Consider the following 18,942-nt stretch of genomic DNA (forward strand, 5'->3'; position numbering starts at 1 on the left):
GTATTTTTTGTTAAATTAAATCTCTCCTTAGAAAATATACAGTTAAGATAGAAAGAGTCATCCCTGATTTGCCTGTGTGGACTACACAGTTTAATTTGGGACGACACAAGTCCACACAAGCAAATCAGGGACGACACTTGTCGCACATGTGTCGTCCACACAGGCAAATCAGGGATGACACTTGTCGCACATGCATTTAGACCCTTTATATATTAGGATTCATATGATATATTCTGCACCAGTATACATACCTTGTACCCGATGGTATCAATAGCATCCAGCAGATCCTTGGGTAGATTGGCCTCCTTCCACTTCCTGATGGGGTTGGGGATGCGGCCTCCCTTGCAGCTGATGTTATAGTCCTCCTTGAATATGCGCCAATCTCGTTCTGCCATTTCCTCAAGTGTCTTCTCCATCCAGTGGCGATCGTCATGCTTACGTTTGTTTTCTTTTTCCTTGACTGTCTTCAAACGTTTGCTGTAAGATAAGGTAATAATTCTTCAATTGAAAATGCTAAAATGACCAATTATTTGATATCTCTTAAAGAGGTTTCTCAGTTTAGTGGTCATTGTTGTGCTCTATTTTGTTTTCTTCACCTGAACTGTCTTCAGACATTTCCCTATAAAAACAAAGTAATAATACTTAAATTGTAAATTGTATATTAAATTGTAAAATGACCAATAATTTCTCATCTCTTAAAGGATGTTTTTCCAACAAGAACCAATTGTTGTATTAACATGTGCTCACTTTTTCCTCAACTGTTTTATAAATGTTTGCTGTTAAAAACCAGGTATCAAGAACCTAATTTCTTAAATATGATTTTCTGTCCAGTGACAGATGTTGAACATCAGTTTGTTCTCTTTTCCCTTATTTGTTTTTCAAACATTTGCAGTAAGAAACAATGTTAAACAGCTTTTAAATTGTACAATGATAAATGATTCATAATCTCTTAAAGATGAGTTTTCAAACAAGTGTCGATTTGTAATTCTCTTGTTTGTTTTCCTTCTCCATGACTGTTTCAAACAGTTGCTGTAAGATAGGAGGGTCACAATGCTTTTCAAATGAGTCGGGTTCTGAGAAAACTGGGCATAATGCATGTGCGTAAAGTGTCGTCCCAGATTAATTAGTCCCACACAGGCTAATCAGGGACGACACTTTCCGCCTAAATTGGATTTTTGCTAAGAAGAGACTTCATTTAAACAAAAAATTCATAAAAGCGGAAAGTGTCATCCCTGATTAGCCTGTGCGGACTGCACAGGCTAATCTAGGACGACACTTAAAGCACAAGCATTAAATCCAATTTGCGTTTCAAATGTAAAATGATTTGCCATCTCTTTAAGATTTTTTCCTAAAACGGGTGATCATGGTCCTTACATTTGTTTTCTGTCTACTTGTCTGTTGTAAAATGTTTGATGTAACGAGGTAAAAAAGCTTAAAAATTGTTTAATGACCAATAGTTTTAAATCTCTTAAAGATCAGGATACATAGTTTAATTTCTTTCTCCATATCTGTTGTGAAATATTTGCTGTAAGAAGATAAAGATTCCATGCCAGTCTAATTGTACCAAAGATTTGAAATCTCATGATTTTTCCGACAAGTTTCGATATCTCATTTTTTTGTGTGAAGTAAGAATAACCATCATTCGTTATTTTAAAATGAACATCTGATTATAGTTTATATGAACATGGCATGGCAGTGACCTCAATTTGGTCATGTCAAGTTTTTTGGTGATATTGAGACATGTCAGTCTGTTTGGCAATTACCATAAATAAAGGGCCTCTTGCTATAACAAGTTTTTTTTACATGCTTGTACAATTCCACTTTGTATATGAGCAGATCTCTCGAAAAACCAGGGTTTAATCCATGAACATTCCGTGTCGTTCCAGATAAGAATGTGCAGTCTTCAAAGGCTAATTAGGGACAACCCTTTTCGCTTGTTTGGAATTTTTCATTTTAAGGAAGTCTCTTTGTAACCAAAATCCAACGTAGACAGAAATTGTTGCCCAAGACTTGCCTGCGCAGTCATGATATACTTTATGCACATGCAATACGCCCCATTTTCCAGAGAGTGTCCCTTTTGATTTTTTAAAGATTTTTTTATACAATATATGTGTATTTCAAGACATTAATTACTTGACAACTTGTGAATAAGACTACCCATTTTCAGTAACATATACAAGAATACATGCTATGTTTAATCCATGTAATGCAACAATCAACCCAAAACCAGTGTTTAATAAAACAAACAGATATTGCTTACATTTCTTGTGTTTTCTCTTCATCTGTTCTCCTCTTTTCCAACAGGTCACCATAGAACTTGGACTGGTCTTTCTTTTGTTGCTAAAATATGTCAATAAACATGTACATGTTTTATTGCAGATTCAGCACTTTTACAGTTTTGACATTTGTAGAAAAATATCATTTATTTAAAAAAATATACAATAATGAATTACCTTACGAACAGATGCTTAAGCTATAATAATAACTCAAATGTATCATATAAAAAGACAGCTGCTTAACACAAAAAAACAATTTGATAGATGGACAGATAGACTCATAGGTGAACACTGGCATATCTAAACACAGCAATTTTTTTACCCGATATGGAAAAGTACTGGTACCCAAAGATTTGGAAAAGTTATCGTATTAAACCCTGATATTGGGAAATTTAGTGTTGTGAAATCTTCAGACTTGGAATTATGTGTTCTTTAATTGATAAATACTTAATCGCTAAAACCCATTTCAATATACTCTAACAAGCTGAAATGTTCAGTTTCAGTGCTCATTTAATGTGTTCACTTGCAGATAATGCGCTTTTGGAACTAAATCAACACAAGATTTCCTCCTTTAGGGAATTTTTCAGACGGCAATTAGGAACGTTTTAATTTTTTGATTGGGAACATGATTATCATTTGTATTTTATGAAGATAAAAAAAAATCACTGCAACACATCACCCAATACCTTGATATCTATGCCTGCTATGTGGCCACGCCCAAAGAACTGGACTTCATGTTTCTCCTTATAGAGGGCATTGTAGTCGATAGAGGTGTCATCACCTGCATCCCAGTCAAACACAAACTTGCGGTCATTAAGTCGGCGAATTCGCTTCTTCTTTTTCTTCATTCCCAGGTACCTTTCCTGCAAAATTGAGCAATGTGATTCAATGTGAGGAACAGTTTGAAGACGTCTCAAGAAATGGACAGACCAACTGACTTACCAAGTGACTCCAATATAGCCCAGGAAATCAAGGAAAAATGTATGTGCTTAACATGTTGTCCCATATTAGCCTCACCAGTTCACGCAGACTAATATAGCCCAGGAAAACAAGGATAAATGTATGTGCTTAACATGTTGTCCCATATTAGCCTTAGCAGTTCGCACAGACTTATCAGGGGCTACACATTTTACCTAATGGGCATTTTTCCCTAAGAATCGACTCCCATTAAATGAAAAATACCATAAAAGCAGAGAGCGTCACCCCTGATTAGCACAGGCTAATCTGTGATAGGCCTTTATGCACAGGAATTAAGCCCAATTTTCCAACAAACCTTGATAGCCTCGAGTTCCTTTTCTTTGTCCTTAAGTTCTTTTCGAGATTCTGGTTCCTCGCGTCGTTCTCTCTGCGCAGGCTCGGCCGGTTCTTTAAATCTATCGTCGTCGCCACGACCTTGTCTCCAGTCTTCACGGCGATCGCGGTCCCTGTCTCGGTCGTATCGGTCTCGTCTGTCACGATCATCTGTAATAGAATGGGGAGTGTTGACTGTTGAGCATTAAACTGATGTTGCTGATTTATAAATCAAAACCATATGAGTCTAATTCTGGTAAAACTTGGCTTAATGCATGTACATAAAGTGTTTTCCCACATAAGCCTGTGCAGTTCGCAGTCGGCCTGAACTGAATTAGCCCAAACAAGAGACTTCCATTAAATGAACAATGCCATAAAGACAAAAAGTGTTGTCCATGATTAGCCTGTGCAGAATGCACAGGCTGATCTGGGACAATAATTTTTCCAAAAGCATTTACTTCAAGATGGTGGCTCAAGTAAAATAGCTAGGCTTTGATATTGGAAACATTTAAAATTCCTCTATTATTGAAGCGGTTAAGTTTGTTTTTTTTAACATTGAATGCAAAAGAAAATGGATGTTTATGTCAAAAATGCTTTCAGCTCTTTTGCACATTTTGCCATTTTCACCAAGGCAATTTAAACACTCTTTAATTACTGCTTACATAGGGCATTACATAAACATTCTGCACAACAGGTTTCTTAAGTTCTTGATTATTACCAGATCTGTAGTAAAATGCACATATTGAGGGATTTGGAAGGGGATTACAACTTTCTTTTGTAATAATAAGCAGTGTTTTGGGAAAACTGAGCTAAATGCATGTCCTTAAATTTCATCCCACAGGCTAATCAGGGACAACGCTATATGCTTTTATGGAAAAAAAAAAGTAAGTCCCTTCTAAAAAAATCCATTCTTGGCTGAAAGTGTAGTCCAAGATAAGCTAGGCAGACTACACAAGCTTATTTGGGATGACACTTTATGCACGTGCATTAAGCCCAGTTTCCCTGAGCTCAGCTCATTTATTAAAGTCTTTTAGTACTGTCTTCAGACCTCTGGGATCCTTCCCTTTGTGCAGGAACCCGACCTGTTTCTTGCGTTCCTCGTCGATACGTTTCCTCTGTGCATCCACCTGTTCCTGTCTGCGTTTCATCGCCTCTGCGGCTCTCTCCTCCTTCGTGAGAAACTTGGGCTAAAATACCAGGATAAAAGGGTTACATTAGAGCCTAAGACATATTTGCAATTCAGGTATCCTGGTAGACAAAAATTATTAATTTTTTATTACAGGCCGCCATAACTCTGTTAGAAATGTTACAATTTTTTTTCTGTTTGCATATGTGTTTATATCATCAAAAGATCTTTCATTTGATATATGACTTGATAAGTTTTATTGAAAAAAAATGTGTGTAGAAGTTAATTTAGATCAGGCAGTCCTTCCGTTGTCGGTGGCACAAGTAGCTTATTGCAAAATGTTCGCAATTTTAGCAACTGAAAGTATCGTTTAGCCAAAATGCTTTGCGGGGGCTGTGTTGTTGTTGTTTTTTTAAGGGGGGGGGGCCTTTTTCCAGCCTAAGGCGTTACATTTAAAACTTTTGCTGAAATACCAGAATAAAAGGGTTCAACTAAAAACTTGGGTTGCACTAGCAGACTAAACTTGGGCTGCAATACAAGGATAAAGGGGTTACATTAGAAACTTGGGTAGAAAGACCAAGATAATGGGGTTACATAAGAAACTTGGGTAGAAATACCATGATAAAGGGGTAATATTAAAAGCTTAGGCTGAAATGCCACAATAAACGGGTTTCATAACAATATTGGGCTTTAATATCAGGAAAAAGTGGCACATTTAGAAACTTGGACTGAAATAGAAGGCTAAAGGAGTTACATGGAAACTTGGGCTGAAATACCAGGCTAATAGGGTAGATTAGAAACTTGGGCTGAAATACCAGACTAATAGGGTAACATTAGAAACTTGGGCTGAAATATCTGGGTAAAAAGGAATAAATAAGACCAGGGTTACATTTTTCTCTTGCCTTTTTTTCAAGCCAAAGCTTAAACAAATACTTTAATCACAAACTTGGTTCGAAAATTGGCCAAAACACTAGCTCTTCAAAAATATTCCTAATATTCCCAACCTTTGCAAATGCCTCCTCCTCTGCCTTCTTCTTAGCGAGCAGTTCCTCCAGGGACAGGGGCACCTTGGTCTTGGCCCCGCCCTCCTCATCCAGCTCCCCATCTTCACCCCCGGCATCCCTGTCACAGAGTTAAAGGTTTATAGAAACTATACAAATGTAATGTGTTAGGCATCCCTGTCACAGAAATGTAAGATTACAGTTACAATGCCTATGTAATCTGTTTAATAACCTTGTATCCTTATTTATAAAAACTGTCTATGAATTCCATCTCCATTGTGCACATGAAAGTCTTCACTGCTGGCATCCTTGTCACAGAGTTGTAAGATTTGCTACAGAGAAACTATACAGATTAAATGTGTTTTACCCTTATATAAACATTTCAACATTACTAAAAATAGTCACTTAGTAAATAATATTAAATTAAAGACTTTTCTTACAACAGTCGAAACCCGATGGCTCGAACTCGCCGGGACCGACAACATTAGCTCGAGCCATCCGGAATTCGAGCCATCCAATTTCTAATAAACTTTTATTTACTAACATAAGTCTGCAATACATGTGCACCTCCAGTTGGAGAGTATTCATATATTCATACTGCCTTAACTCCGTACTACTGCACACTACTTTCTACTTTTGAATTAATAAGAATAAAATATATCCTTAATATTATTTAACCAATATGCTAAAACAGTTAAAGATTGAATCAAACAAATATCATACTGTAAATAATATCAGCATGTTTTACGTAGCACGTATATGGGTACATGTAACAGCGCACTTAGAAAACAAAACATGCATTCTTAATTCTACGGCAATGTCCGCTTTTGGTGTTTTTGTCTCTTTCTACTGTCCAAATGGCTTAATATTTTTCTGTATAACATTTTACGTTTAACTTTCTCTTTGACCCTTTACATCCTACAGCTGACCCTTTGTGTAGTGCTGATTTAGACATCCAACCGGATTGGGTACCGGGCCTTCGGATCTCTAAATTGCTAAGCAAGAAGCGAGTCATCCGTTTCATCCATACTAATACAGTGTTTACAAGAAAGTCAGATTTTATACATATGTATACATTTATACATATTAATGCCATCTTTTACTGAAATCAATTAACAAGTGAGTCGATGGCATGTTTGCAACCTGTGTGACATCAATTATTGCCTGCCTATAATAAAAAGGTCCTAATCGATGAATTTTTATTCAACCCAAAGCGAGTTCGAGCCAACCAAAAAAAGAACGTGTGAAAACTATGGCCGGGACTGTGAAAACAGTTCGAGCCATCCGATAATTCGAGACAAGCGAGTTCGAGCCATCCGACAAAAAACTTATATGAATATATAGAAATAAAAAATCGGTGCTTCGAGGAGAGTTTGAGCCAACTGGAAATTCAAGCCAAGCGAGTTCAAGCCATCAGGTTTTGACTGTAGATTCAAATTATAAAGGCTTCATTTGCAACCCTTAGATACAGCAGCAAACAGCATAATAACCTACGAGTTACTGGCAGGCGGTTCTGATTTTTTGCTGGTTGCATATAGCCATTTCCACTTTAGTTTAAACCTATTTATTTTAGCTCGATTGCATCGAAAGCCCTAGGCTTATATAAACGCTCTCGAGTCCGTTTCCTGGGCCTAGAACCAGTACTTGGTGTCTTTTCCACTTTGCTTTTGAGCGCAAACGATTAATACATTTTTACACTCAACATTCCATACTTACTTCTCTTTCTTGCTTGGCTTGCTGTGCTTATGTTTGCCGTCCTTTTTGCGGTCCTTGCTACGACTCCGTCTACGTCTTTCAGGGCTTCTAGAACGGCTGCAAGAACAAAGTACACAAACAATTCATCTGCTTTCTGGTAAAACTGGGCTTAATTATAGTCCAAGTTTGCACCGGCTTATCAGAGACAATGATTTCCGCTTTAAGAGACGACACTTTCTGCTCTTATTTTGTTTTAAGAAAGTCTATTCTCGATGAGAAGCCAGTGTAGGCGGAAAGTGGGCAGCCCAAACAGGCTAATCCGAGATGACACTTAACGCAGAGGCATGAAGCCTGGTGTTCCTACAACCAGTCTCAATACACATATAGGGTACAAAAAGATGAGGTCTCTTTTTAGAGTCATTACAGCTAAGGCTTTTGCCAACAATACTGAGCTCCTCTTGATGTTGTCAATGATCCAGGGCTTGTGCTGCCATTTGCCAAATCAGCCAATGGCTAAAAAACAGCAAACTTGGCTCAAGTAAATTACATTTGGCTAAGCTTTTTCATCATAAAACCTCATAAAACCACAATAATGAAAACAATTACTTGGTTTTAAGGTACTTTTGGCTCAATAAAGTTTTCAGCCATGGGGAGCCCTGATATCCCCCAATATTGTGTCACACGCACTACAAGTGAACAATCAAAACAATGTTTTTTCTTCATAAATATCATGCAGCAGCCAAATTTCAAATGCTATGTTACCAGTAAACGTGCTGAATAAGCCTGTTTAACTTTTTTTAATCATCTTTTAACACCTTCTTTTGGCTAGAATGATATAAATCACAGAAAAAAATACACCTTTTCATCAAGGAATAAAGTTCCTCTCACTTTAATGTGAATGCAATGAAAGAACTTAATAATGTTTGCTTTTATTGCCATTTCAAGCTTGAAGTTGATATAGAATTTAAAGACAAGTTCCGTTCACCAACACGAATTTTTGTGAGTGTATTCCCTTAAAAACACACTTAAAATTATTCAGAAGACCATTTAGTGGCAACTATTTATTTTATCCTTGTGTTAATTAGCAACCTGACCGGAAATGATTGGCAAAAGCTTTGTCCCAGATAAGAAGGGTGTTTTTGTTCCTACAAATCATATTCGTTTTTGGGTTTTAGTTTGAGCTCTAATTGTAAGTACATGCAGTGTAATTTGTGTGTGCCTTAGATCTGGATTTACACAAAATACACAAGCACTACTAGTAGCTGGAATTTGTAAACATCAAGCAAACAGTAAAATTGAGGATAACATTTTTAGAAGATGCAATTTAAACCAGTTCTTCATCAATGCTTTGAGCCTCTATGAGTACATGTACACACATAGACCTCAAAGTTCTTCCTTGTAAAGGCAAAAACCATGTTAAAAATAATGTTCCATGTGTGTCTGTAAAATCGAGTTCGATCAACCTCATACATCGAAACAAACACAATACCAGTTACTATTAACATTAATCTGCATGTCTTTTGTAGAGAAATGTTCATAACAAAAACTTGAAAAAAACAACGTTATCAAGCCTGAGGCTAGTATTCTATCTATCCGCATCTGTATCCGCGTCCATATCCGCAAATCATAATACGGACGCTATATTCCATTTATCCGCATACGTTGAACATATCTTTCTTTTATTTTATGGATAAAACTGAAAATTATAATTGAGATGATTATTGGGATGGGCAAGCGTGAATTTAAGAAGATATAAGGTACAAATCATCATTCTGTCTGTAAAAGAATACAAATAGTAAATACCTGAAACATCTTCTTCTAGTGCCTTGGCTATGCTTTTTCAAACATTTAAAGTGAAATCAGAGTCCCAATATGCAGAACTGCGTTGGTTGAATAATTCCTGGTAATTTTTCACGAATTAGATTAGTTTTTCAATTGATTTTAGAGATGACAGCCCACTAATCGTGCTAAATGCCGTCCGTATCTTGTCCGCATATGCATTAGAATGCTCACTTAAGCGTTCTTTTGCGGACACCTTTTGCGCATGCGGATACGGATGAATGGAATAAGCGCATTGCATTTCAACTTGTTCTATTTTTTGCGGATGCGGATATGCGGATGCGGACAGATCGAATTCTAGCCTAAATTGGAAGTTTTGCGTCGACGATTCAATCTCTTGCACGACAATTCCAGAGATTTAGTCCATGTATCACGTTGATCAGACATGAGATCTATCATGGGGAGGATTTTGCAAATAGTTGATGTATCACAGATTATTTTATAAATTTAGAATACCGGTTTCTATTTTTTGCACATCTTCAAAGTCATAATACTGGGCCTGGGTTTTTCCTTAACACTTTGGGACTGGTACCGGTCAAATTAGGAAAATTAGGGTCATTCATTTCAATGTGAGAAAATTATTTATTATCGTAAAATTTTAATAAAATATGTACAGATAATAAGTTGCATAAAATAATTATTAATATCAAAGTGGTGATTGATTTCCTGTTTCTATAAAGAGTAAACATTGAGATCATTAACATATACCGGTATTAAACACTCTTTTAACTGAAGCAATGCTTGAGGGTATCAGCATTCACTGTCTAAATCTAAACTCTGAGCCTCAGGTAACATACATACAGACTCTACCGTCAATGAAACCGTGGTAAAACCAATATCTAACAACTATGCACTGGACTCAATATTTGATTTATTATCCTCATTTTGTAAAAGGCAGAATTGTATAAATGCACGAGTGATAATAATTACCAGTAATTTGTTTGGCTGTTTTCATTTTACACTGATATTGGTTACATACTACTTAACGAGTAGTATAAGAGTATACATGTACATGGCTCCAAAGCCCTGAAGATGTGAATGATTGAGAGTCAGTCATGTCTGAATAACCCAGTGCCATTATCAACGCATAATATCAGTGGTTTTGAGGCAGTTTGTTGGCTTCGATATACTTGCTACATGAAATGGTCCCTACGGTGTACTCCTCAACAATAAAACCGTAGCCAGGTGCTTAGGATACTGATCATGGCAACCTGGTGTAATCCTGATAATTGTGCATTTATTGCTTAATATTGTTAAAACATTTATTTTAAACGTAAAGCATTTTTTAAACAAAATTCAACACATTTTTATAGAATTAATTTCACACAATTGTTTATGTTTTGTTGCATTCAAAAATGACCAAAATTTAATTTGTAATTCAAAACACAAATGTTAATGTTAACGCGGCGTTATCAAACTCTAGCTTCAAATAAACAGTACTCATTTATTTCATGTTGATTTTCGTCCAAATAAAAAGCTCGCAAAAATTATGCAGCATGTACATTCATTCATTGTCATGGCAACTGCTTGGAAAGCAAGGGTGTATTGGCATGGAAAGCGTGGGTGTATTGATTTTTGCGTGAACACTTTGTAGCACACAGAACATTGAAATCTATTAATTTTGGTAAAAAAAAATGCTATTTTGACAAAATTATATTGCTAATGACTTGAAATAGACATTTCTTATAAATTAATTTCTAATCAAACTGAATCTTTAATGTTACAGTCTTATAGATGAGAAATTGTACTAAAGACGGTACTGATTAAACAGAAAATCAGGACAAAACTGGATTCAGTGTTGGGTGTTGTGAAAACACAAAGAACAGGTATACTTACATATTATGTAGACTTCGATATTTTGACAATGTGCGTATTTAATTCTTCAAAGATTTATTCTGCGACTTGTGATGTTTTTATGTAAATTGGGAATTTTTTATTTTGAAATTGGGGAAGATGGTGGCATTCGGAATGGTAGCATTTTACGGTACCAACTATATATAGAGGAAAACCGATGATTCAAACACGCATGAACCGTTGACAGTTTTAAAACTTGGATATATATATATAATTATTTTGCAAGCATAACAGATCATGTAAGTTGTTTTATTGTGAGCATTAGGGATATATTTATGATATATTTGTGTTTTATATTTATACCAGAAAACATTTTATGTGGCTCAAATTATTGATTGTAGTGCGGCCTGGGTTCCAGTTGCTTTTGGCGAGTTAACATGAAAAAAGCCTTCAGGAGATGCAACCCGGAGGGTCACTAAGCTGGGAGTTTGATGATTGCAAATACAATTTAAACATAATTTGACTAATGTCCAACATTCTTATTCAAAATTAAATATTGATTTGTAAAAACTACAATGAAGCGTTTTATTGGGACAAGAAAACTCAGATCTGGACTTTTGTTCTTTTCTGTAGTTTTGATTAGCAGCCCACGAAACAGGCACCCACCGGATCGTTAAGAACAAGCAACCATTTCCGATCTCTTTTTTCACTGGCTGTGGACGTGTCTGGATGTGTCCTTGATGAGTGATAGCAAAGAAGATTAGTTATCCTGTGACTGTGTGTGTGTGTGTTTGCCTGGAGGGGTATGCAAAGAAGGATTAGTGCCATTCTGTGGCTTGTACCAGACAAGTGAATATGTGTGTTTCCCATTGAGAAACGTTTGTATGCTGAGTACAATTTGTGCCAGCCTGATGAGAATTCAAGTCAATGCCCAAGTGTGCCTTATTCAGAGTCATTGCATTTAGTTGCAATAAACACAACCCACAAAAAGCTACTACAATAAATATAACAGATCTGTTTACTGCTTAATTATCAGTCCGTTTCCAGGAACAGACCCATATTTTGTTAAAGCCTTCTAATAATAGAAGATTGGAAAAAATCCTTGGATGATAATAAATTTGTTGCTGCAATTTTAATGGACCTTTCTAAAGCGTTCGATTGTCTCCCTCAGGACTTGATTTTATTAAAACTTAAAGCATATGGTATATCCGAACACTAAACTGATTTATTGAAAAGCTTCCTTTCAAATAGGAAACAGTGTGTCCATATGGGAAATTTAACTAGTCAGTTTTTACACTTATACAAAGGAGTCCCTCAAGGATCTATTCTTGGGCCGGTCTTATTTAACATTTTTATTAAAGACATTTTCTATTTTATTTCAAATAGCAGCTTGTATAACTATGCTGACGACAATACCCTTTCATATTCAGGACATAATTTAACAGAGGTTGTTAATACTCTTGAAGAAGATAGCAAAACATTAATAACTTGGTTTTCAAACAATAGAATGCAAGCTTACCCGGATAAATTTCAAGGCAATGCCATTGGTAAAAAATCTAGACAACAAAATATATCTTTCAATTTTGGAAACAATCATACTATCACATTCACATGTGATGAAGAAGTAAAATTATTAGGGGTTACAATTGACTTTCAACTAAAATTTAATAGCCATATATCTAACATTTGTAAAAAAGCCTCAAGGCAATTAAATGTTTTGAAAAGAATTGGAAAACATCTTTGTAAATTAGGTAAACTTACCATCTACCATTCTTTTATCCTATCAAGTTTTAACTATTGCCCTATAGTATGGCATTACTGTGGAGAAGTTAAATTTGTTAATACAAAGAAAATGGGAAAAAATCAAGAAAGAGCATTTAGATTCGTGTATGAAGATTATGTTTCAAATTATGATAATTTATTGAAAAAGTCATAACTACCTTCATTGAAAATTAGGAGAATAAGATCAATTATTTTAGAAACATTTAAAATAGTAAATAATCAAACTCCCATTTATCTTCATGACCTTGTTAATCTTAAATCTAATTCCTATTCTTTTAGATACACCAGAATTATTTTAGAAACATTTAAAATAGTAAATAATCAAACTCCCATTTATCTTCATGACCTTGTTAATCTTAAATCTAATTCCTATTCTTTAAGATACACCAGAACTGCCGAAATCCCCCAAGTAAGAACAACAAGTTACGGCGTTAACTCTTTCCGTTTCGGAGCTGCCAAGCTGTGGAACTCTCTGCCCCAACATTTTAGGGACCAGGTACATTTCAATCAGTTCTCCAGTTTGGTTGGCTCATAGGACGGAGAGAGTTGTTGCTGTTCCTATTGCATGGATCCAACATAGTTGCTAAACATAGTCGCTAAAATTTGCTTTTCTTGCTTGCTTGCTTTATGCTATCACACACACTATGTTATATGCTTTTTTTTTCATGCAACTAATTATAATTAAATATGCAGGTTGCTTAAATTGACTTTTTGTTGCTTGCCTGTTTTATGATTCATGCTTTTTGTGCTTGCTTGTTTTATGTCTCATGCATACTGTGATATTTGCTTTTTCTTTCATGTAAGGAAAATAATTACATGTATTAAACATATTATTATTATTAATATAAAGAAAAATTTACTTTTATCATAATTTTATAAGTTTTTCATGCACACTGTGATATATGTTTGTTTTATTAAATATGTAAGTTGCTAAAATTGGCTTTCTGTTGCTTGCTTGTCTTTATGATCATGCTTTTTGTGCTTGCTTGTTTAATGTCTTATGCATACTGTGATATATGCTTTTTCTTTCATGCAAGAAAAATAATTATTAAACATATAAGTATATCAATATTATTATTAATATTAAGTAAAATTCACTTTCATCATAATTTTATATGTTTTGCATGCACACTGTGATATATGTCTGTTTTATTAAATATGTAAGGTGCTAAAATTGGCTCTCTGATGCTTGCTTGTTTTATAAGTTATGTTTTTTGTGCTTGCTTGTTTTTATGCTTCATGCACACTGAGATTGTACTTTTTCATGTAAGGAAACTGAATATTTAATGTAAGTTATACTATCAAGTAAAATACACTTTCAACATATTTTTTAATGTGTTAATTATATGATATAATAATATTTTAACTGTATTACTTAAATTAGTAATTATGTAACTGTTTTTCAATCCATATATATCACTTTCCTTTTTTAAAACACTCATGGCTTACTTTTAAAACTACATAATAATCTCTTCATCACTTGTATTTAGCATGTCAGTTTTTTTTTACTTATGAGTGCCAGCTCCTTGTTTTTTACTAGAATATGTAGTATCTCATATGTGTATATAGATCTATTATTTATTTATATATAGCTATTAATTATTAGCATGTGGACTTTTACTAACACCAAATATGATTTGTATTTATATATGCCCTGTACAGAACCATAATGCCTTTGAATGTGTCGGTAAATAGCTATACATAGCTAATGTTGAAATGTTACTACTGTAAACCGACTTTAAATAAAAGTTTTTATTATATACCTGTTTAATGCTCTAAACAAAATACAGGTTGTAACAATCGTTAAAATAAAAAATCCCGTATTACGCTACTCGCTGTTTCCAATTCTGTATTACCATACTAGCGGGACTACTTTCTTCGATCCATTTAATGACGTCACATTACGCGCACCGAAAATAGGAAACCCCCATATTACGCAATGTATTACGTAGTACATCGTGTGACGTCATCTCTGTGAAGAAATACAATAGTTTTATTTAAACTCTCTTGAATTTAAGGACAGTCATCAGAATGTGGTGTTTTTTAACAGTAAACTATTTGTTTAAAACGAACGAATGCAGAACATTTTTTAGAGTGTGTGTTTATCATGCATCAATATAAATTTCGATAGGAATACAATACGATAGTGTGGTTTAAAATAAGTTTCGATAAAGACATGGAAGAATAGAAGTGAAAGTGCATATCGTTTCAACGCTTTTGTTACAAACATCGAATCAAAATTGTCAATTTAATTGTTATAAACGTTGGATTAACGATAACATTAAGGTTAGCGTGTTGGAATCCTGTGTTTTCCCGGTTCAAATGTTTACATGGTAATTTACATAAACTGTATTCATACGCGTCTTAAATAAACTATGGCATACCGTTCAAGTTATTGTTTTGTCAGTTTTGTTAAAGCAAAAATACAATTGTTAACTGTTTTTGTTAGTGGTGTATATAATAAAAGGAATATTACACTAGTCAAATGTTCCAAGAGTTTGTATTCAGTCTCGTGGCTTGTGTTATTTCGCATCCCACTCGAGTCATCAAACAAGCCACTCGACTGAATACAAACTCTTGGAAAAATTTACTAGCGTAATATTCCATATGTATCTTGTATCACAGTCAATGCGGCGGCCAATAATCACGCTATTTGATTTATTGGCAAAAATCTCCTGTCTGGCTTCAAAGAATTTTTTTTATGAATAACAACACGAACTTACATGAAAACTGAGAAACATTCACTCACCGTTTGTCACTTTTGTCAACTTTGTTTTTTCTATCTCGGGACCGCGATCTTGAACGACGTTCCTTCCGTCGCTCAGCTTTGTCCAGTTCCGTTTCTGTGGCAAGAGGTGACCTCGATCTAGACCTCCCCCCAGGCGGCATTGTTGAAACTGGAAACTTTGCTTAATGAACGTGTTAAGTCAGTTTATGTGATAAAGCGTATTGTGTACGATTACAATTCATGGGCGCTGCCATTTTGGACATGCGCGTTACTTCACCCAAAAAAACCTAAATACCGTAGTTTTCTGTATAGACGGTTTTAACGTGCACCCTCAACGGCGACAGTGTGTGTACCTTCATGGCAACGACAGGCGTCTGAAAAGGCATCGAATAAAAGCGACAATTCTGTCGGCCTGTGTGGGGATTGAGTCCAGGACTTCTCGGCCAATACATAGTAGAAAATCTAACAAAATATTTGCTACCCCAAATATCATTTGAATGACGAACATCTATTTTTCCTACAATTCTTAATGTTCTAACTTCTATGGGTTACATTGTTAATATTAATTCCAATCGAACTGGTTTTCATTGAAATGCAAGGTGCTTTATGCTTTTTTATTCTGAATCTGGTGATCATAATCGTGTATAGTACATTATTGGAATGCTGAATGTAATAGTTTACTAAAAAAAGCTTCACTAATAAGTTATTGTCTAAAGAGTTTCAATATAAACATATGAAATCACTAAGAATCTCATTAGAGTTACTCGTCCATGAGTCGAACATGTTAACGATACACTTCTATAATATCAAGCTCATGGTTCAAAGCCACTATTCAGTTTCGATATGTTTTTATTATAGTATCTTGTGTCTCTATCTTGCATGATATTTTTCGGTTCAAATCGTCTTTTCATTTAAATAAAGTTGATTGCCAATACTCACTGCATTCGCCCTTGAGTAGAACACATCCATCCATGAGACTAACACAAATTTCTCCCGCGCCATGCGAAAATGGGTCTTATGCCATAATTAGCATTCGCGCAGTCTGGTTTCGCGGTTTCATCAGTGGACAAAGTAGCCCCTGACCAGTATGTGCAAATGACGCATATGGCAAAAGCATTATTGATATACACTTTCGTACGCTATTTTTAGTTTCATAATACGTACACTGCTACTATTTTTAGATATCATGTTACGAGTCGAATTTCAGAACTAGGCTGAATCTATAAATGTCTTTAGTTTGTTATGCAAATGGCGGAGAATTTCTGGATATCCATGGGCGCTTAAACTTATTACAATAACATCAAACCTATGCATATTTTTCATGTTTTAGATAATAAATTGATAAGTTATTATAAAATAAACTTTAAAGTTATTATAAAATAAACATTACAACACTAAATAATAATTCAACTACATGAATATTTAGTATTTTGGTGTATATTAATATTATGTATTTCATCTTTATCCAAATACTATATAGTTACCTATTAGAATCAGAGTGAAGGTGGTCTGAAACTTAAACATCGATAATTGCACAAAACAAAGAAATACATTAGCCGTATAATACACTACATAGTACTATATACTGTAGCTATAATTATCAAAGATATATATACATGTTGGTGTGGGTAATTTTTCATTACCGATCGAACGTGGAAGAGGTTTGTTGAATCATCATAAGACAAAGCACTACCAAAGCGGAATACATGGCACAACTCAAATAATATTTTAATTCTCTTTTACATTTAATACATTTTCTTTTCCAGTGAATGACAATATTGAAGAATTATTATATACAGGTGGAAAAACGGACGTGGTGCAAATTGAACTTTCAATGCATATATTTTGATATTTCATTAAAGTGATAATGAGTGATAATTATATTGCATTTTATAGCATAAATCTTATTGTTTGTATTTTTTGAAAATATTCTTTAACCCCTTTGTGTTGACAAATGTCAAACATATGCTTTTTAACTACGGATTTGGCTTTGCATGGCTTGCCATTTGAGTTGGAAATACTAGTGACTTTCTTACACAATTCAAGAACAGGCTGAAAGACTATGCTCTGTAGGAACTTCAATCAAAGATCAATAATTCACCTAAATTGATTCTCTATAAGGAATACAAATCGATGCTTAATATTGAGAGATACTTATTGTTAGATCTCACATTCCTTCTTAAACGGACGATGTCAAATTTCCGGTGCCCTGGGCATGCGCTGATGATTGAGAAAGGGCGACACTTAAATATAGATAGGAGATCGAGTTTTTGTGTATTTTGTGTAACTCATAATGTCTTCACTATTGAAGACGATTTTCATTTTCTTGTTATCTGCCGTTTGTATGAACCTCTCCGGTTAGAACACTTTGATAGAAACTGGTGTGAAAGAGTCCGAAGCATCGCATTGTTTTTTAAGGATGATGTCTGACTCTAGCGAAGACAATATATGGTCACTAGCTAAATTTTTGCATAAAGCAACTATGCTAAGAAAAACGTTTATCAGTGGAAATAATTATTCAAATACCGCGTGAATAATTTTCCCCGAAACGGAAAAATAATGCATATGTATATACATACATTTTGTTACCATTTGATTTTTATTGCAATATATGTGTTGCTTTATTTCTTAATCTCATTTGTAGTATCATATGTTAATACACGATGTTTTGTGTATAGTTATAATATCACTGTTTCATGCATGTATATGCTGAATCTCTGTATTCTGGTCTGGAGGCCCTTAAATACGAATAAACTATATTGTAATGTATTGTATTGTTAAAACGAACATGCTTGTTTCAATTATGTTGTTCCGCACACTACCGTACACTTTGTATTGGACTGCGTAATGACGGAGTTTTACTTTACCGATACCCGTTAAAAACGTTTAATGTTTAGCATTACATTAAAAAAATATTAGAAATGTACCGTATTTGTATCACGCACTTTATGAGTATGATTAAACTGGCTACTATATGTACATTATACAGTTTCTGACATTCTATTCGGGCAAATTACTTATGTCACATATCCTATTTAAGCAACAGTTGAGTATGACATAAAATAACTTTAAGAAATGATTACGCAATAGCACCACGAGAAAACATGGATGTATCATAAATTACATCTGCCATCTGCGGTTTATGACACCATGTTGTTATTCGGTACCACAGATCAATAAATAAACACGATTATTGTTAGATCTTTGATTAAACACCGCGATAAAAATGCCCAAACGAAGAGTGTCAAAATTTGTGCAAACAATAATTTTTTGAATAAAAACAAGTAATCAAGAAAATTAATTTGATGTTTTGACACTTAACACGGTAAGTATATATAAACTGCTAATTTTGACGATTTTATCTTGTATTGACAATATCTTTACGTCGTCTAATGTTGAAAAGTGTAAAGG

General features: G+C 34.6%; 1 protein-coding gene across 1 annotated transcript in view; it reads right to left on the reverse strand.

Moving 5' to 3' along the window:
* Positions 1 to 15,802, reverse strand: part of LOC127855692 (probable ATP-dependent RNA helicase DDX23) — a 29,366-nt gene extending 13,564 nt beyond the window's left edge. Inside the window, exons 1-8 of the mRNA XM_052391475.1 lie at positions 15,553 to 15,802; positions 7,410 to 7,505; positions 5,697 to 5,814; positions 4,615 to 4,753; positions 3,550 to 3,737; positions 2,963 to 3,139; positions 2,261 to 2,340; positions 252 to 477 (exon numbers count right to left, since the gene is read on the reverse strand). Of these exons, the coding sequence (XP_052247435.1) occupies positions 252 to 477; positions 2,261 to 2,340; positions 2,963 to 3,139; positions 3,550 to 3,737; positions 4,615 to 4,753; positions 5,697 to 5,814; positions 7,410 to 7,505; positions 15,553 to 15,692 (1,164 nt within the window). The 5' untranslated portion in view covers positions 15,693 to 15,802. The remainder of the gene's footprint in view (positions 1 to 251; positions 478 to 2,260; positions 2,341 to 2,962; positions 3,140 to 3,549; positions 3,738 to 4,614; positions 4,754 to 5,696; positions 5,815 to 7,409; positions 7,506 to 15,552) is intronic.
* Positions 15,803 to 18,942: the final 3,140 nt, after the last annotated feature.

The sequence above is a fragment of the Dreissena polymorpha genome, chromosome 13 (genome assembly GCF_020536995.1).
Source record: "Dreissena polymorpha isolate Duluth1 chromosome 13, UMN_Dpol_1.0, whole genome shotgun sequence".
NCBI lineage: Eukaryota > Metazoa > Mollusca > Bivalvia > Myida > Dreissenidae > Dreissena > Dreissena polymorpha.